This window comes from Hakea prostrata, chromosome 5 (assembly GCF_041222555.1).
Source record: "Hakea prostrata isolate BN-2017 chromosome 5, UWA_Hpros_2, whole genome shotgun sequence".
In the NCBI taxonomy this organism is placed as follows: domain Eukaryota; kingdom Viridiplantae; phylum Streptophyta; class Magnoliopsida; order Proteales; family Proteaceae; genus Hakea; species Hakea prostrata.
Genome location: NC_142604.1, coordinates 53,224,428 through 53,244,665, shown reverse-complemented (window position 1 = coordinate 53,244,665; position 20,238 = coordinate 53,224,428). Strand labels below are relative to the sequence as shown.

Below are 20,238 nucleotides of genomic sequence, written 5' to 3'. Positions count from 1 at the left end.
AAAGTGGTAGATTGTTTGGTTGCTTGGGGTGGGAAAGTGGGAGACAAGTTTCCCACCCCATGTCATTTTAAAACCCCACATATTTGGTGGGACTTTGTGGAAAGTTGGGAAAAGTAAAAAGTGAAACCCACCCCTATCACTTTTCCACAAAACCCTTTCCTTTCCTTTCTTTCTCCCTCACCCCATTACACATGGGACCCACATATTTTTTTTTCCCACCACACCTTTGCAAACAAACGCAGCCGTGTATGATTACATAGAAAAAGAAATGTTTTTTAATAAAAACAAGAAATTTTTTTTTGACTTTTTAGAATTTCAAGAAATGAAGTTTTGCTTTGATGAAAAACAAAAACACCCTCCACCTTTTCAATAGAGATGTTTTTTGGGTCTCAAAATGGACTCAAAATTGTGTCGAAGATTGTGTCGAAGGGTCGATTCGTTGCAAAAATGAAAAACACATATATTTTTTTTTGGTAAGAGAAAAACACATACAGATGCACATGAGAAACAAACTGGATTATATTTATACATGATTTCGGCAGTTTCTATTCCAACAACATTAATAAAAAAATAAAAAAAAGAAACGTTTCCATACAACTACCTAAGCCTAGTGGTTTTCCAAGCCAGTGTCCCCACCCTAGAAGCCCATTTAGTGGTATATGGGCCTTCATTTGACCCAAAAGAGAGTAGTAGTAGAAATATGGGCTTGCTTCTCCATTGCCATTTCTCTGATTTTTTTGAGTAAAATAGGTTTCTCCTTCAAAAGAGAAACCTATTTTATGAGAAACCTATTTTACTCAAAAGAACACCAAGATAGAGCAGAACACTCTCTACTCAAATTTCTTTTTTTTATTGGTAGTTACTTGAAGTGGAGTATAACTCTGGTCTCTTTTTTAAGTGAGAAAAAAATTACTGGTAATCTAATTTTAACCAAATTTAATATTTTTTATTAGAGACAAAAAAATGCATTGTAGGCATGGTCCGACACAGCAACTGAAGTCACCGTGTCGGTGGTTGGCTACACCACCACCACGACGACAATCGCCGAAATGTCGAGCGGTTTTTCGAAGACCAAAATTGAAAATCCTTGAAATGGGTTTCGATTTTCAAGTGCTTTCGGCTTCGTTCAAACTTCGAAGAGATGTTTCAGTGCCAAAGACGGTGGGGGTGAAGGGTGAGTTCCCGTAGGTAGGATGAGACAACGGTGTAGTTGTTGTTACTTGTTGGAGCCGCCCAAACCTCTTCTTTCAACTCCACCAGCACGGCAGCACCACCACCAGCTCCTCCTCCCTGTCCCCGCCTGCACCTCCTCCAAGTCCATTGCCACCGCCTCCACCGAAGCAGCTTATCCACCCCTCACTCTCTCGGAATCCTCTCCGGCTCGGAGCCACCAAGCACCTGCAGATTCCGGCGTCGACAGGGTCATTTTCACCCCAATGCTTCGAAAAAGTCGACCGTCGGCTATATATCGCCGACTTATGGAAGATATCGCGTCGCTGGGGGTGATACGGCCACCCCACAATGATTTTTCGCCGTGTGTCAGCGATATATCACCGACACACGGTACTTTGATTGTAGGTCACTTTCTATTTTTCTAATATTTATTAACTCTATTTTTAATTAGTTGATAAATAATTTCGACCATATCATTTAACATCCTTCGACTAATGTATTACTCTCTAAGCCACGAAAGTCTTGCAAATTCAAAATATCAAGAGATTGTGATTCATAACTTAAAATACATTACTCAAAAAAAAAAAAGCGATGAGAAAAATTAACGTGTATATTATTCTCTGAACCATAACGTGCATGGCCCACAGTTAGATCCATATCAACTTATTTAATTACATATCATAAATATAAAAAATAAAGTAAAATTGTGTATTTTGTTGGCACCTAGACTGGATTTTTCCCCCTTAATGCGCAGCAATGTCTCGGACCTATTTTTTGTGCTCGGGTCGTCTTACTTTTTTTTATGTCGTTCTAGGAAAGTAGAAAACGCCAAACTGTAATTGGAAAGAAGAGATACGTGGTGTTATGTGCGAAAAATACAAAACGAAACTCATGAGGACAAAAAAAAGTCTTCAGTTTTGATGAAACTGTCGTAATTTCGTCGAAACTTGTTGAAACCTTAAGATCTATCAAAACTTGGTTCAACCCAGTTGGACCAGTTAGTTCATGAGAAAAAAAATTCTTAAATTTCGTGGTAAACGTAGAAATTTTCATGGAAACCTGAAAAATTTCGTGAAAACTTGAAAAATTTAATGGAAACTTGAGACTTTTTCTTGTAAATTTTATAACTTTACTAAATTTTCAATTTATTTATTTATTTATTTCATGTTTCTCCAAATACCACAACAAATACCTCTTTCATCAGGACTTCTCTATCCAAAGTGCGTACTCCATCAGGCTGGTTATGTTAAACATGTTGATGACCAGACTCATAAAGTTATAGTTGTTGATTACTTTGACAACCATAGGCATAAAATGTCATGAGATGTTTATGTTTGTTAGTTGAAGGAGAGATTGTTACAGACATCGTACTACTCAACTCACATAATGAATCCACTATTGACACTCCTCTTAGCACTAAGTTGTATTTTCATTTTATTGTCAACTATTTTGAAGTTAGAAATTATATATTGAATGTTATGTGCTTAAGTAGTTAAGTTTATAATGTACTTTTCGGACAACTCTACATTAATGTTATGTACATTGAATGACATATCTATATTGATTTTTTAGCAAAATACAACCAATGTGTTCTTTATACTTTAATTAGCTTAAATACAGAATCTCACCCCCAAAATACTCTTTAAAACCTATCGAAACTTGATGTTGAAACTTGTATGAAAAAATCATCGGTTTCTTCGAAATTGTCAAGTTTCCACCTAACTTTCTTATTTTCACCCAGTCGAAACTTGAGTTTCCCTCGAATTTTTTACCATGCTGTCAATGCAGGGTTGGTAGAGTGATAAGATCCATACTTTTTAATGGAGAAGTCATGGGTTCGACCATTGTAAATGATAAAGCTCCCTCTGAGGATAGAAACCCTAGATAACACCTAGGGATTGGGGGCCAATTCAAGCTTCCTTCTACCCACAATCGTTAACCTACATTAGAAGGGAAATGCCTCATGCACATTTATAAGAATTATACCCCTTGGGAGCATGCAAGGCTTTTCTGTGTGTGCCCCTTAGGTACATTACTTCTATCTTTGAAGCCATGCCAGGAGTTGATCGATGTTCCTTGTAACGTTGGTTTCGCACCAGCAACCAACCTAGCAGAACATGGCTGAAGTTCATTAAGGGTGTGTAGGCTTGCTTGGTTGCCTTTGAAAAATTAAAAACCATTGTTAGAGTTAGTTAAAGAGTTACCTTTTAGGATGTAAAGCCAAATGCAATTAAAGAATCTTCTAAAGAGAATATGAAAAAGGGAAGGAAAATGAAAGTTGTTTCTTTTCAACTATTAGATTCCATAAACGAAAACTTTCCTCTGCAATTCAAGCTGAAGGAGTTCTGAATCTCTTTGAGCCCCTACTCACCAACTAAGAAAATAAAGCTCATAGCCTCATAGCATAGAACAGTTTGAATACTCATAATCTAATGCTACCCAAGATCCTTAAATCTCAAGGAAAGATATGCTAATTGCTAAATTAACAAATAAGAGTACAATAAAGTAGTCAATCAAGATTACACAAAATTTGCTTATGGTAGTGAGAATCTTTGGCTTGATTATGTAAGAACACAAAAATATAGATGGGTTTCTACTTTCTACCAAAAATGGGCCCAAAAAGAGATAAGTTGCAGAGATACACATTTGTTATTACCAAAAAATTTGGGTTTTTGGAGTTTCAAAAATGAGGCTTTGTTTTGATATGAAAAAGACAAGAATGCCCCTCCACTTTTTCAAGAGAAGTGTTTTTTCCGTCTAATAGTAGGCTCAAAATTGTGCCAAAGTGTCGATTCGTTGCAAAAATGAAACTCACACACACACAAGAAACAAATTGAATTACATACATACATACATACATACATACATACATACATACATGATTTGTTCCAAAAATACAAGAAAACACAATCCATACAACCTCTTAGCTTAGTGGTTTCCCCAGCCAGCATCCCCACCCTAAAAGCCCACCTAGTGGTATATGGGCCTTCATTGGGAACAACCCAAAAGAATGTAGTAGATGAACCATGGAGTTGTTTCTCTATTGCCATTTCTCTGATTTGTTGAGTAAAATAGGTTTTTCCTTCTAGAAAGAAGGCTAAAAAAGAGCATAACACTCTCTCTAGTAGTTGGAGAGAATTACATAATTAAACAGTTCAAATTTAATTCTACCCAACAATGAATCTGAGCCGTCGGCTGCACTAAAGAACGCCTTAATTATGTTGGTCCCAAGAAAAATCTTAGTTGGAGAGGAATGATAGGCATTTCAACTGATGAACTATCATTAAGTTCCTACATTAACTAAGGGACTGTTTGGTTACATGAGTCTGGAGATTTCAAATTTATAGATTTCAAATCTATGGAGTTATAATTTATAAAATTAGATGTTTGGTTGTGGAATGAAATTTGTGGATTCATCCTAAAAAACTATTTGATTGACGTGATTTTTATGAATGTGCAAATGTATAGCTTTTTTGAAATCTCTGGATTTCAACCCTTACTCATAAATCTATAGATTTTTACAACCAAACAGGTATAATTCTCAGATTCATGAATCCAGAGATTTGAAATCTCTAGATTCATGTAACCAAACAGGCCCTAAGGAAGGTGGTGGTTGACGGCTCTGTAAATTGTTTGGCTAAACACTTCTAATAATTTTACTATTAAATTTGAGGGTTTGGATCCTCTCCAGGGAGGATATTGCCCATAGAGTGCCTAGTGAGCCCTCAGAGAATGCCACGATTCCAATCTAAAGGGTATGATAAAACAACTTCTTTTTTACCCAACTTGAAATCTACACTACTGTTAAACCTAACTAATATCCCCAAATCCGATTTAGTTTCCAGTTTCCCTTCACTTTCCGAATAAAACCCAACTAGAAAAAAATGAAGAAAAAAACGACATTGAAATCGCAGAGCTGCTTCTTCCAGAAAATTTATTGAAATTGAAAACAGAAAGAAAACAAAAACATTGAAAGAAATTGCTCTTCAGCATCCTCCGCAATTTTATTATTTTTTTTAAAAAAGAAACGAAGAAGAAGAAGAAGTTGAACAAGCCTAATTGCAAAAATTTTCAGAAAAAAAAAAAGAAAAGAAAAAAATGAAGATTAAATTCTAAATAAATTTACCTCTCATAGAGTGTTTAGATCTAATGGAGAAGATGAAGACTAAAAACGAAGACTAAGAAAACGGAAAGACAGATAATTTGGAAAGTGGAGAGAAACTTGAAAACTAAATCAAATTTGAAGATAATAGTTGGGTAAAAGCCTGTATTCGAATCCGATTAACAAATCCTTTATCTGAATCCGAATTCGAATCTGGCAAAAATTTAAAGAAGGCATCCGAATCCGAAACTTTATCGGATAACCGATAATAATCCGATCAGATAAAATATCTGATTATTGATTGATAATTGTCACTCTTTTATTATAAATTTCTAATTTCTGATTACTAAATACCGCTATCCGAATCCGATTATCATTTATTTTTAAAGAAAAAATGTTAAATACTTTACTCTATTCGGATAAAAATTTATCTGGATATTATCCGATCCGATAAACAATTATCCGAATCCTAATCCGGCTGCTTAGTGGACGGATACGGATATTTCCGGTAAGAAAATTTTCGGATATGGATACCCTTAAATTAATACCAATGCGAATTCGAAGGTGAATTTCGACTATCCATTTACATGTCTAGTTGGGTTTTATTTTATGTTGGATTAAAAAGCAATTATTTTAGGTAGAATTGGATGAATTTTAAATTGGATAAAAAAATATCTTTTACCATAACTTTAGATTAGATTGAACATGTGGCATTCTGAATGCCACTTGGCACCCAATGGCTGATATCCGAGAGGATCCGATCCCTAAATTTGATAGGTTTAAATGTAGTTGATATTTAATTATTAACTTTATTTACACACCAACCAAAAATACACGTGTGTTTTAAGGATCCCACCGTGCTTCCAAGTTCCAACTTCCAAAACCTTGCGGTCACAAAGCTTGACTTCACGCACAGTCTGCTTTTCGGTTTGAAGAACGTCTCATCAACATCAGTGACTGAGAAAGCTCAGAAAATCTGTTGATGTCGCCATCAAATGCAGAGTGTTGTGGTCAATCAAAGCATGACTTCCATATTCAACCAAACAAAAATGAGCATCTCTTCCAAACGAAATTTCTTCACGAAGTGTTCTTCAGAGTCACTTCTATAAGTTCTAAGGGGGAAGAATGTGCTTCGTGTACCGAGCTTGATTTGGGGTAAAATGGCGGAATCTGCAACAGCATTGACAAGCACTGCGAGTACGCCTTTGCTTAGCGAGACGGAGACGGTGGAAGGCTTCGTTGATTACAAAGGCTGTCCAGTGAACAGATCCAGTACAGGAAGATGGAGATCTGCTGCATTTATTATCGGTAAGATTTAACCTAAACTTCTAAGTTTTGCAATCAAGAGTTAACTGAGATTTTTGTTGTTGAAGTTGGAAATATTTGACTTGGACTGCAGGAGTGGAGATCGCGGAGAGATTTGCCTATTTTGGGATAAGTTCAAACCTGATAACCTACCTGACCGGACCACTGAGGGAATCGACGGTGACGGCGGCGGAGAATGTGAACGCTTGGTTTGGGGCTGCGGCAATGCTCCCCCTTGTCGGAGCTTTCATCGCCGACGCTTTTCTCGGTCGCTACCGTACCATCCTTTTCGCTTCTCTCCTCTATATTCTTGTGATTCCTCTCTCCCTCTCTATTTCTATATTCATATATGCGTATTAATTTCTGCGATTCCTGTTCTTTCCGCATTGAGAGGATTGGTCGTGTTTGATTTTTTGGATTAAAAAAAAGAAAAAGAAAAGAGATGGATAACCATTTAGTGTTATATTTTAAAGGAAAAGGAAAAGGAAAATATTGGATTTTGTGGGAACGATAGCTGCAGGAAGTGCTGCAGAAAAAATGGAGTCTGCTTTAATGGAATCTCTCGTGTAAATCATCAAAACCTGTGAGGGTATGGGGAACCCAAAATTTGTGGTTGAGCCCAGGATACACTCTAAGGGAAACAAATTTTGTTGTGCCATGCGGGGAAGGGGTGATTGCTCTTGTGGAGAATTAATAGAAGGTGGAGAGACCATTTACCCTGCAAAAACAGAGTTTCCAAGGAAGAGGGTGGGCTTTGGTGCAATTTAAGGATGCTCCATTTTGACCTAGGGGTTGTGAGTTTGAGCTCGCAAACAGCCTGTGTGTGAAGCATGGGTAAGGCTGCAGACATTCTTACAATTCCTAGATTGTGTCAGGGAGTCTTGTGCACAGATAATACCCTTGTTTGAATTCCATAGATACATACTCATACTTGCATTGCATCCTCTTGCAAGGGCTCAGTTTGCATCTTAGACTAATGAACAGAAATTGAGCTAAATTTTGTGAGGGGATCCAAACTGAAGAAACTAAGATTTTTATTTTTGTCTTGTAATTCTTTTGAAGATTTGTCCTTCAATAAATCATAATTATCCTGTAGTTGGAGTAACAGGGGCTAGGCTTGTTAACTCTCTCGGCAGCGCTTCCTTCCCTCAATCCATCCACCTGTGAAGAAGATGACAACAACAGCAGTGCTTGCCCCCCTGAATTACAAATCATCATTTTCTTCAGCTCTCTGTATCTGGTGGCCTTTGCACAAGGAGGGCACAAGCCATGCGTACAAGCTTTTGGAGCAGATCAGTTTGATGTAAGAAATCCAAAGGAATGCAGATCCAGAAGTTCTTTCTTCAACTGGTGGTATTGTTCATTCAATGTTGGTTCCCTGGTTGCACTTGTAATTTTGACTTACGTACAAGACAACCTGAGCTGGTCTCTAGGCTTTGGAATTCCATGTGTTTCCATGGTGTTGGCTCTTGTAGTCTTCTTGCTGGGGACCAAGACATACCGCTATAGTTACCAGGATGACAAAGGGAGCCCAATAAAAAGAATCATCCGTGTGTTTTTTGTAGCAGCTAAGAATTGGCGAATCTCCCCTTCAGCATCCATTGTCGAAGAGGAAGCTGTAGAAAGTCATCTTTCTCATGGTGCTCGCCAGTACAGGTGAAAGAATGATTATTTATTTTGTATGAGCACATTGCAGAACAACAAGCATTGAACAATTCAAAGTTAGTGTGTTCTCTCACAGAAACAGAGTCGAAAAGTATTCCGTTTACATATCCTCTGGATACTGTGGCTACAAAGTTCATTGGAATGATTGAGCAGATCCTAGTTATTCAATTAAATCTGATATCTATATTGTGAAACTCATTGGGTTGTTTATTTTTGTTAAAACAATACAGGTTTCTTGACAAAGCGCTTATTACTACCTCAGAATTCCCTGATGGTCTGAATAAAGACCTGCAGGCCTGTAGCTTCAGTGATGTGGAAGAAGCAAAGGCTGTTCTGAGATTGGTTCCTATATGGACTACATGTTTAGTGTATGCCATTGTATTTGCTCAGGCATCAACCTTTTTCATAAAGCAGGGTGCAACAATGGACAGATCAATAGGGAAGAGCTTCAAGATACCAGCTGCATCTCTGCAGAGCTTCATCAGCATATCCATTATTATATTCGTTCCTACCTATGATCGTGTTATCATTCCAATTTCCAGAGCCTTTACAGGGACACCATCTGGAATAACAATGCTCCAAAGAATTGGAACAGGAATGATTCTATCCATGATCTCCATGGTGGTAGCTGCACTAGTTGAGAAGGAAAGGCTTAAAATTGCCATGGACTCTGGACTTGTAGACATACCAGATGCAACAGTTCCAATGAGTATATGGTGGTTAGTTCCTCAATTTGTCCTGTTTGGAGTTGCTGATGTTTTTACTATGGTTGGTTTGCAAGAATTTTTCTATGATCAGGTGCCAAATGGGCTACAAAGTATAGGGCTCTCCCTCTATCTCAGCATCTTTGGTGTAGGGGGCTTCCTTAGCAGCTTTCTTATCTCTGTCATTGAGAAAGTGACTAGTGAGGGTGGTGGAACCAGCTGGTTTTCCAACAATCTCAATCAAGCACACCTTGATTACTTCTATTGGCTTCTTGCTGGGCTCAGTGTTGTAGGATTGATTGTCTACCTGTATTTTGCCAGAGGTTATGTCTATAAGAGAGAAACAACAATTTAAGGGGCCTTTTTCCTTGTGTGTTTGCAATTCTGTCAATCTTGTTTTGATGTATATATCTTACCGGCCCTGTCTTTACTGTATTCCTCTCAAATCTTTTTCCTCCATAATGTGATCAATTGCAAGGACACTATCACTCAAATGTTTTGTGTAATGTTGTGTTTACTCTTATTTCGTTTTCTTTCCTTTTGAAAAAATATCATCTGTGCGGTATACTCTAAATGACTTCTGAAATAAACACCTTTCCAATAAAGTTTCCTAGAACAGTTAATTTTATTTATATGCTGTGTCATTTTCTCCACGCCACTGGATGGGGACCATCATGTCATTTGTGATATTTCGGTTCCACAAAAAAGGGACGTTGGATGCCATTGCGCTTAAAACCAAAAATTTCAATTTATTTTACGCCATAAAAATCAAAATTCCACAACTAACCATAAGTCACAATCGCTTGTGGGACCCACACGAATTATTTTGCTGATATTTTGTTTGAGACAATTAGGTTTGCTGTTGCCTGCGTCATGCGTAATGAATACGCAATGTCTGTAACTTAGATTTCAACCGTCCGTTTTTTGAAAAATGTTGAAACGCATTTTTGTGAAATAGACGATTTACAGTAAAGGCACTTAGGTGGGGTGGCGATGGTGTCGGTGGTGAGTCACTGTTGCAATTGTTGAAGAGGGAGAAGGCAGAAACGAGTTACAGTTGGAGTGATCAAGAGATGAAATAATCTTAACCGTAAAATTAGAATAAAACACATGTCCACCATCTAACGGCTAACTGCAAGAAACAGTACCCTGTCAGAACCGGAGCGGATAAAAATCCTGGTGTAGGATACAAAGATGAGAGACATTCTCCCTTGTGGTAAAAATAATCTCATTTTGCCTTATGCTTGTCACAAAATTAGATTTGGAAATTTATTCGTTAGACATTCATAATTTTTTCCTCAGTAGAGATTTAACTAGATGATGAGTCCTTTGTAACTCGACTAATGAGTTTTGTGGTTAAGGAATTAGAGCGCAAAAAGCATGCTGTCTCATTCATTTATTCTTTGACCTTAAGCGATCGTCTAGGTGGTGATGCATGAAGTTTAATCATTCTATCACTTTTATTAAGTAAAGAAAGATTTCTTTATCCAATTATATTGATGATATCCTATATGTTGGAGATTCTTTTTAGCCACTTAGAAGTGATTGTCCTATATTTTCTTAAGATGAAGGACATGGGTGGGGCGAACTTTGTGTTGTGGCTGAAGTTGGTAAGGAAATGCATTAAGAAATTCCTTGGTATAGTAGGTTTTACTAGACTTAATAAGAAAATTCTTTTAAGCGACTCCATATGAGCAACTTGAAACTCACAAGCACTCTAATGGACAAGGCATGTGTTTAATGCCTAGAACAATGTTTTGAGATTAATGAAGAGAGATAAAAACCATATGTCCAAGGTATCCAATGAAATATGTAGCCTGATGCACGTGATGATATGCACACATGCAAGTATATGCTATGCAATTGTGATGTTTATTCATTACAGAGCATTCTAGGATTGGGTCATTGATGAGCAATAAAGAGAATCCTCTGACATCTTAATAGAGCTATAAACCTCAGGCTCACCTATAATAGTTCACATTTGAGACTGAGAGGTTAAAATATTTTTGCCAATGAAAAGAGATGGTGTAAGTCCACATTAGGATTTACTTTTGAGAGATAGGGTTGTTGCTTGATATACTAAGAAAGCAGACCCACATTGCCCTATCTTTGGTTGAGTTAGAGTATGTTGCTAATTAGCAACGCTTTATGATAGATGGTCGCTTGAGCGATGTTATACTCATGTATTAAGTAAGCATAGCAAGATTATTAGAATATCCCAAAATTCCAGTAGGACGGGCGAACATGTTTGATATCACTACATTTACGATATGGTTGCACAAATATGAAGTAGTCCTAATTTGTTTCTCCACTGGCAATGAGTTGGCAAAACCTATTGATGAAGCTTATTGCTAGAGATATTTTTCATATTCATATAAGGAACTTGGGATTGAAGAGGATGAGATATGTATCTTCTTAATTGGACATTTATATTGAACATATTTAGAGTGATATTGTAGGTACACATTTATTATAAAGATGTCACCAGGTATTGAATTGACCCACTCACACGAGTAATTTGTCTTGGCACTTGTAGATAGCAAGCAAGATGAGCCTATATATGGTTTTGTAAGGCTTTAGGGGGCTTTCAAACCAATGAGAGGCGTCTTAGTAAGAACTAAGATGAGACCTCATTGGTTGAACATGGAGACACCACATTTTCATGTTACCTGAATTGAAGCCGAATGAGAATCTTTTATGATTGGTTGTTGGACAACTAGTTGTAAGAGAATTAGGTTAGATGCTTTAAGTAGTGACTAAACCAAGATTTGTATGACATTTTTTTTTCTTCTTCTTTTGTGACATGCCCATTTCAGTGGGAGTTATGCCATAGCATGCATGATTGATTGCATGTGCTATAGTCGACTAACGATGAGAGTGACATAATGGATCCCTGCTTGATCACTGTGTGAACCATCAGGATCACATTCAGATGATCCTATTTGTACCCTTCACCTTAGACTATGCCAAGAAAAGACACCCAATGATGCTACTTTAGCTTGTTCCTTAGGATTAGGGATGATGCGGTCTCGCAAGGCAAGACTGGGAAAGCAGTTGAGTATTCCTTGATAATCCAAATAGCATGAGTGCTTCGGGAAAACTTTTCATTTTGTACCCTCTAGTGATGTGACTCATTGCTCGGGCGACTTGTCATATTGACAAAGTCATGAGTACATTATATGAGATTGGTTCACACTGCTCACTATGAGGGATCGAGAGTGTGGAATTGGGTATAGTTGAATTGTTTAGGGTATAATGAGATAATTCCGAGTGATGTGCTATGCTGGTCAGATGGAGACTTGATATAACACTCCTGCCCTAGATGCATCTCTTAGGTTACTCGTTTCATTTCCGTATTGAAAGGATTATAGTGATGAGAGCATTTTGACGTCTCTGCCACTTTGTGGCAAGTGGGAGATGTTAATCATAGTGGGTGGGACCCACTACACTTTGTGCCCAAGGTGGTGGCAAAGCAGTTGCGTATTCCTAGATAACTACCCCTCTATTTGGTTGAGTGCGAGAACGACTCTAATATTACTTTCCCTCACTTAGTTTAGTCTATATGAAACTCTAATTAATGAATTAGGGTTGAGGGAAGAATATATAAATAGTGAGATAGAATACGAAACAGGCTTATTGAAATTTTTTGAATACTCTCCTTTGTTCTCTCTGCGACTTCTTTCTGAAAAGACGTTAATCCTGAATCTCCATTATTGTGATTTGCCAATTTGAAAGCGTGGAAATAACCTACAAGAAAGCAGATCAGAGTGGCGAAGCGAAAACGTAAAGGAATAAGAACACAAAGAGTCACCTCCTGTATCTAGATGCATCGCTCTCAAGATCTCAAAGGTAAATGATCTTGAACCCATATATAATAAATTTTTAACAATAATATTTCTGTTATCTGCCAAGTCTGAGAATACTGATGCACTTTTGAATTATTTAGGCCCAAGTTGCACTTTGACCATGAAATGAATTATTGAAAAGAAAATCATGTTCTAGAGAGTGCAAGACTGAGAACACTATTTTTTGATAGAACATCAAGTGACCTTAATCCTTTGACCATGAAATGAATTATTGAAGATAAAATCATCTACAGTGCAACGAAACAACTTACAGTGATGTGAAAGAACAATGTAAGGGGCCTTTTTCCTTCGGTGTTTGCAAACCTATCAATCTTATTTTGATACATGTATGTTACTGGTCCTGTCTTAATTTTAATCCTCTCAATCTTGTTCTCCATAATGTGATCAAGTGGGAGGATTTAAACTCAAATCTTTTGCATATTGTTGGTTTGTCTTACTTTGTTTCCTTTCGGTTTGAAAAAAAACAAAAAATATCTGTCATGTACACTCGCAGTGACTTTTGAAATGAACACCTTGACAATTATGTTTCGGAACAAATTTTTTTTTTTAAAACTTTTGTATGCTCTGTCATTTTGACCACGCCACTGGATGGGGACCCCCTCATTTGAGATATTCTAGTTCCGCAAAAGATGACCGTTGGATGCCAGGGATGTAAATGGATTGAATTTGGTTTAGTGTGGTAATATTCGAATTCAAATCCAATTATTAAACATGTTGTCCAAATTTGAATCCGATATCGGTCGGATGTGTAAATTTTTAACAAAATTAGAATTTTGTTTAGTGAATCGGATTTTCGGATAAATATCCGACCCAAATTCAAAGTAAGTCGAATAGATTAAAAATATCCGAAACCAAATGGGGTTTTAAACTCATTATTGAGCGTTGTGTCAATTAATGTAATCTGTGTATTGGTAGTTTAGTATAATTAGTTACTATTAATGAATATTAAGAAAATAATAATAGTGTATTTCTCAAAATTAAACTTTAATCGGATACAAATGGTATCTGTCAAATATCTAATCGAACAAGATAATATTCGTTTAAAAGAGGCCCAGACGTGGGTTTAAAAGAAGGATGATCGATGGTTGGAGGACTTCTGAGCACTACTTCAGAGGTTACTTCCTCCCCAGTAGAGCTACTAGGTGCAGCGTCTTCACGCTAACACTTCTGGCTCACTAGCAGAGCCAGTGGCCATGTCAGGCAAAGGAGCGAAACCGGATGGTGGAAACCTACCTTCACCTTCAAAAGGGTCCCAAGGATTCCTATCTCCTTCCATGGGTCTGGAGAGGTTCTGATGCTAGGCTTCTTAAGTGGAGTATGCTTCTTTGCAAGTTTCCTACCCATGATGTTGGATGGAAGAAAAACTTACAAAAAGAGAAGAGCTGAAAGTTCTTGAAATGCACTAGTTTGAGCAAAGAGTTGCAGAATTCACAAAAGTAGTAAGAGCAGCAAGAAGAAGAAGTTAAGGATGCGTGAGGAGACCCAATTTATAATTTCTTTGGAGCTAAGATCAACATCCAAGATTCTTTTCAATCAAGGGTCCTCAATCCTTGATGTTTCCGTTTCTAAAGATGTTATGATAATCAGGACACATGGCAATAAAGTAAACGCATTGAGCGTTTTGCGCCTCATTACAGGAGACGTGATTAAATGGCATAACCGTTGGAACTTTTAAGGATTTCAGGTGCATGCTTATCAAGGTCTTGCAACTTCACGAAAAGACGTTTGTAACTTCGCTGGAAGGTGTTTGCCACTTCTCAACAAATTCCTGCCTTCAAGGCCTTAAACATTGGCGAGATATTCTTCATAACAAAATTTTCCATGAAGACTAGGGGGCCAATGTTATGGTCATTATGGTTCAAGCCAATGAACCAGAGTAGACTGTTCGGATCTAACCTAGGGTTCAAATCTAGTCCAAGGTGATTCACCTGGTACTTCTAAGACTTGGCACTTCTCGGAAGAGATACTAGCTAAGAAGACCATGTAGTGACACACAGCTGTCCTCATGCGACTTCCCAGCAAAAGAAGCGTGGATTAGAGATTCGACGTATCCTTATCCAGATGTCAATCACTGCATTTAATTCAGCATTGAATGCACTGAGAATCATTAAACGCTCATTGCTGGTGAGGAAGCTTCTCATTCGTCCAAAGTTTGCCTCAAGTATTGCATCTACATCTTTTGTCCCCCAATTGTGGGTTGGTATCTCATCGGAATCAATCTGATGTTGACTCTCTTGATTCACCAACAAGATCTCCAGCTGTCGTGAAGATCACACTGTGTAGCTTGCTGTGCAAGCTTTTCCAAGAAGTCACCTCCACCCTTCATCTCATCAAACGAGCATCGTACGGCTATGGTGTGTCCACTATCAGTTTAAGTATGAACCAGCTATATAAACCATCACTTTGCCTGAACAACGGTAAGACTTGAATACTCTAGCCATTACTCTCCTACATTTACTCCGGAAGAACATTTTCTTCTTCATTTCCTTGAGCATTTATTCCTCAAGGGGAGTCTCTGATCCTCTTACTTGAACTGACTTAATCATTAGAGGTGTCTTCCCGTCCTTAGGGGCGGCCCACTTTCACCATTGTTTTGGTCTCAATAACCAGGCCTGGATCAGGAGCGAACTAGGGAGTTCCATGCACATTCCACTACAACAACAAATAAATAGAAACACAAAACCGAAATATACGGAAAACAGAGGATCCAAAATAGTTTTGTTCAACAACCACTCACTATGATCATACTATATTTTAGAAATCTCTTTTGCAAAAGGCTTATTGGACTCTTCAAGAAATTCAAAATATAAATAACTATCTTTATATTTATTATCACGATAAAAAAAATTTCCGATAAACTAATCATAAATGGTCACCCAGGATCAAGTTTTATGATATTTTTATTTTGGGGTATATATGCTTGACATGAATAGCCGTTCACGCCTTTGATCATTTTAACATGTTTTTATTCTGCGAAAATATTCTTATTAACAGATTGATTATTCTTTTATGCCACTTGCCGGGTGAATTGATTTCTACTTGCATGGGCCAAGTTTTGTGTTAAATGGATGAAATCACTATTTGTTTGATTTATTTTGATATAATTTAATAATGAAATGAGTGTGAATTATTTTTCTAAGATGTGGGACACTAGAAGAGAAGTTCACCAAAAAAAGAAAGTGATGGTAGTAGATCAGAGCTTGGACTATTAGATATGATCCCAACTAATGGATCAAAATATATGCATGGAGAAGCATTTTGACCTCTCATCTCTACCAATCCACATTGGTTGTAAGGTATCTGTGAAAAGCAAAGCAGATTCAGTGCAACTGATTAACATTCATGTGTAGGTTTTTCTTAACCATGCATAGTGTATTCAATTTACGATTTTCTAGGTGACACCTGGACTTCCGGGAGGAGATGTATGAAGAAATACCAACTTGACCCTTAATTTCGGAGTTATGTTTGGTTATTTTCTAAAATCTCCCTTTGAGGGAGAATGATGGATTGTTAGTGTGTGGATGATTTAGAAGATATAATTGGAGGTACATGTATGATTAGGCTCCATTTGTATACTTGGTGGAATCTGGCATATCATAACTAAACCCTTTGCATGGGTTCACGGTGCAAGTTTAGTTGCTTTATCTGTCTTTGGTTTCATTATTTATTGTTTCGTCTATTTAAATAATACAACTTACCTTAGAGAGTTTTTATGGGCCTACCAGGCCAGAAAGAAAATTAACAGTTTAATTGATTCTCTAATTAAGAGGGTCTTATAATTGCGTGTGGAACATGTTTAACCTAGTCCCATCCTATGAATATTTTTATCCCTATTATTTAAAATCCTTGAGCTTTTCATCAAAAAGTAACTAGTGCTACTTCCTCTAAAAACACTTATCAATGGGCATCAATGGACCATATCAATTGGGGACAACGGTACAAATCTAGACCCTCTATGAGGTGGGTCGTACAGGGTCTATAGCACATGGGATTGTTGGGATCCATCCGTCTTGGATCAATGTTCCTAAAAGTATTAAAAGTTTTATCATGCAACAAAACAAGAAGAAGAAGAGAGGGAAAAGCGAAAAGAAAAGAAGAAGAAGCATGGAATTTATAAGAACGACTTGGCAGCAAGTACAATAGATGGCGGTTATGTAATACTCCTTCATATTATAGATTTAGTACAAGTGTCTATAACACATTAGGGTTTTCTTTCCATGGTAGAGAAACGAAGAAGGTATCTTGTAGAAAAGACACTTTCTTTAAAGGTCCATTCACAAAGGTATGGGTTCAAACAACAATGAGTTGGCTCGATTCTTGTTAGCATCATCAAAAGTGCCATGGCCATCTCCATATTGGTATATACATTGAGATGCTCGAACAAGATTTGTAGCTGTCTTGATAAATTGCTGAGACAAACCGAGAGAATCATTATTATTGAATATATCACTATTCATCTTCTGCCATGTCTTATCAATCATATGGCATATATGTTCACGAGCCTTATCTTCAGATGCACCAGTTTCATACATGTATGATTGTATTGACTTCAGTGTATCACCTCTTTTTAACTCAGCCTGCAAATTATACAAAATTATATCAGTGCACAAGTTATTTCATATTCAAGGAAAAGCGTGATACCTGCTATTTGTGTGGATGTATGGTACGTTCCCGCATTAGAGTAGAATCTACACAGAATAGTGAATATTAAGCTCGCATACATACCGCAGAAGTACCAAGATCATTAGCAAGTCGAAGTATCATGGATGAGTTGTGAAATAGACTCAGATCTTGTGATAAGCAAGCTAAGGTCTCCTTCGGGATAGTGTGCGGCAATGAGAAAAAGGAATGAAATAGTCCAACATTGCATCCTATTGAAATCACTGCATTGTTGAGGTACTCCTCCAGTGTTGTTTTATGTCCACTGTAATACCATTTTGCCTCTACTAGGTATGCTTTGCATAGATCTACCCACTGGCACATTAATAATAATTAAATATAAATTAGTGGTTGTTGGAAGGATTAAGCACAGCTACAAAGGTTAATGAAATTGGTTGACATATATGCATATACCACTTGCTTGAGGAAAAGTAAGCTGTCAATTCCGTGTTCCTTGAGGTAAAAATAGGCCATTTCATTAACAGTGTTGAAGAGAACAAAGAAGCATATCTTCATATACTGTGGAAGTTTTTCCACTGCCTTAATATCCCATCTAGAAAAGAACATATTTTGAGTAAATTAATGAGGTAGCCAGGTAACTTGCTATTAATAATGATCATTGGTATATATATGATAAGCTATAAATAAATAATAAGACTATAAGGCAAATAACATACCTCTCCACAGCATCAGTAAAGAGTTCAAGTTCCTCCAAGGTACCATAGACATCATAAACATCATCGACCAAAGTTATTATTAAGCTGGTCTTAGATAGATCTTTCCTAAAATTACTGAACTGAGGCTCAGGATTCATACTCAACGCCCATAAATAACATGGGATCAGACTATCCCTTGTAAAACTTAACTGGTCTACAACGCCCAAGTTCTCCCACCACCTAAGAAGCACAGGTGAAAAGTGAAAGGATTAGAAGAGTTTCTTTTATGTGTTGGTTTCGATCCTTGAGTTAATATATATATTAAGAGTAGAGCTGGATATATAGAGCATGTAATAATGGATAGCTAAGAGTCTAAGACATATATACCTGGATAAATCAGCTAGATTATCCTGATGCAATGCTTGGACAATGTTGAAATCCAACTTAGCTAGTTGGAGTAAAGCAGGAATTGAGTTCTCTTTTTTCTCATAGAGATCCATATACCACCTGGCCTCTAACATTGTTATCCTCCAATGTAAGGGAAGCTCCAAGGCATGCTTCACTTGTTTTGCTAGGTTTGGTTCTATATCATTATCCTTCATGATCTCCTTTAGGACTGTGATTGTGAAGTGCTTGGCCTCCACCAGCATGCTTTCATCTTCTAATGCAAGGTGGGAAGCTTCATACAAACTTAGCAGTCCTCTTGCATCTGCTACATATCTTGCCTTGAAACTATCCGACTCATCTTTCAAGTGATCGAACATATCTATTGGTAGACAATAGTACATTATTCATGATATACGAAGATAAAAGAGAAGAGGAGTTCATCAAGATGGGTTTGAATATATACCTTGGTTCACCTCATAACCATGTTTTCGAAGGAGCCTAAATCGAAGAGCTGTAGCATGGAGACTAATTTCCATATCTTCCGTGGAAACTATGGTGTCGAGGGCCTTTCTGATATCCTGCTCAAAGATGTACCCTAACCCCAGCCTCTCCATGTCATCAATCAACTCTAGCAGACCTAACTGGTCGCCCTTGGCTCCAACATCAAGCCTAAGTTTTACTTCTTCTTCTAGTTTCTTGGTTTCGCTCTTATACGACTTTTCCTGTAGAGAAACTCTGTTAGCTAATGATCAAAGTAGAGGAAACCTGAAGCCAAGAAGAATAATTAAGGATTATTAATGTGATAATTAGTTACCTTGTAACCACTGTTCAAAGATTGCACAAAGTTGAAATCCCATATGCTGCGTTGGTAATTTGCTGTTCGTCTTTGATCAGTGGTCGTCAGCTGGGAGGAATATGTATGAATGCTTGACGTTGCTGCAGCAAGGGATTTCATGCTTGATGGAATCATCCAATGATGGATGGTTATAGGTTTTTTTTTTTGGGGAGATTGATTCTATGAGGGAGAAAGCCAGCAACTTTGGTAATGCAAGAAGCTACTCTGGGGACGATTGACAGAAACTCCTCTACTTGCCATGCATTGTCTCTCTCACTTTCTATTTATGCTAGTAATTCCCGCTTCTAACCTAGCCGAGTAGTGGGTACACATATGGAGGAAAAGATTGAAAAGGTCTAATTGTATTGTATCAATTGTGTGTGGAACATGTTTAACCTAGTCTTATCCTATAGATATTTTTATCTTTATTATTTGAAATCCATGAGCTTTTTATAAAAAAATAACCAGTGCTACTTCCTCTAAAAACACTTATCAATGGACCCTATCAATTGGGGACAACGAGACAGATCTGGACCCTCTATGAGGTGTGTCGTATAGCGTTTACACCACGTGAGATTGTTGGGATCCATCCGTCTTAGATGTAATGGATCAATGTTCGTAAAAGTATTAAGGGGTTATCAACTCAACTGTTTAAGAGAGAAACAACAATTTAAGGGGCCTTTTTCCTTGTGTGTTTGCAATTCTGTCAATCTTGTTTTGATGTATGTATCTTACTGGCCCTGTCTTTACTGTATTCCTCTCAAATCTTTTTCCTCCATAATGTGATCAATTGCAAGGACACCATCACTCAAATGTTTTGTGTAATGTTGTGTTTACTCTTATTTCGTTTTCTTCCCTTTTGAAAAAATATCATCTGTCGCTGTAT

At 37.4% G+C, this 20,238-nt stretch overlaps 2 protein-coding genes across 2 annotated transcripts; one reads left to right on the top strand and one right to left on the bottom strand.

Annotated features, from left to right (window-relative positions):
- The first annotated feature begins 6,158 nt into the window (after positions 1–6,158).
- On the top strand, positions 6,159–9,533 carry LOC149016512 (protein NRT1/ PTR FAMILY 5.10-like). The gene is made up of 4 exons (XM_089154639.1): positions 6,159–6,583; positions 6,675–6,892; positions 7,689–8,236; positions 8,476–9,533. Exons 1-4 carry the CDS (start codon positions 6,436–6,438, stop codon positions 9,302–9,304), a joined length of 1,743 nt encoding a protein of 580 aa, XP_089010765.1. The 5' UTR covers positions 6,159–6,435; the 3' UTR covers positions 9,305–9,533.
- Positions 9,534–16,943: 7,410 nt separating this feature from the next.
- Positions 16,944–19,648, bottom strand: LOC149016511 ((-)-alpha-terpineol synthase-like). Its single transcript, XM_089155873.1, has 7 exons — positions 19,332–19,648; positions 18,981–19,239; positions 18,518–18,896; positions 18,152–18,370; positions 17,889–18,027; positions 17,541–17,789; positions 16,944–17,392 (listed from the first exon to the last, which is right to left on the bottom strand). Exons 1-7 carry the CDS (start codon positions 19,485–19,487, stop codon positions 17,090–17,092), a joined length of 1,704 nt encoding a protein of 567 aa, XP_089011999.1. The 5' UTR covers positions 19,488–19,648; the 3' UTR covers positions 16,944–17,089.
- Between the last annotated feature and the right edge of the window lie 590 nt (positions 19,649–20,238).

Excerpts from the sequence above, each read along its gene's own strand:
- LOC149016512 (XM_089154639.1), top strand. The coding sequence starts at position 6,436 with ATGGCGGAATCTGCAACAGCATTGACAAGCACTGCGAGTACGCCTTTG. Across the intron at positions 6,893-7,688 it reads CTTCTCTCCTCTATATTCTT|GGGCTAGGCTTGTTAACTCT; the intron begins GTGATTCCTCTC and ends TTGGAGTAACAG. Across the intron at positions 8,237-8,475 it reads CATGGTGCTCGCCAGTACAG|GTTTCTTGACAAAGCGCTTA; the intron begins GTGAAAGAATGA and ends AAAACAATACAG.
- LOC149016511 (XM_089155873.1), bottom strand. The coding sequence starts at position 19,487 with ATGATTCCATCAAGCATGAAATCCCTTGCTGCAGCAACGTCAAGCATT. Across the intron at positions 18,897-18,980 it reads TGGTTATGAGGTGAACCAAG|ATATGTTCGATCACTTGAAA; the intron begins GTATATATTCAA and ends GTCTACCAATAG. Across the intron at positions 17,393-17,540 it reads ATGATCTTGGTACTTCTGCG|GCTGAGTTAAAAAGAGGTGA; the intron begins GTATGTATGCGA and ends TATAATTTGCAG.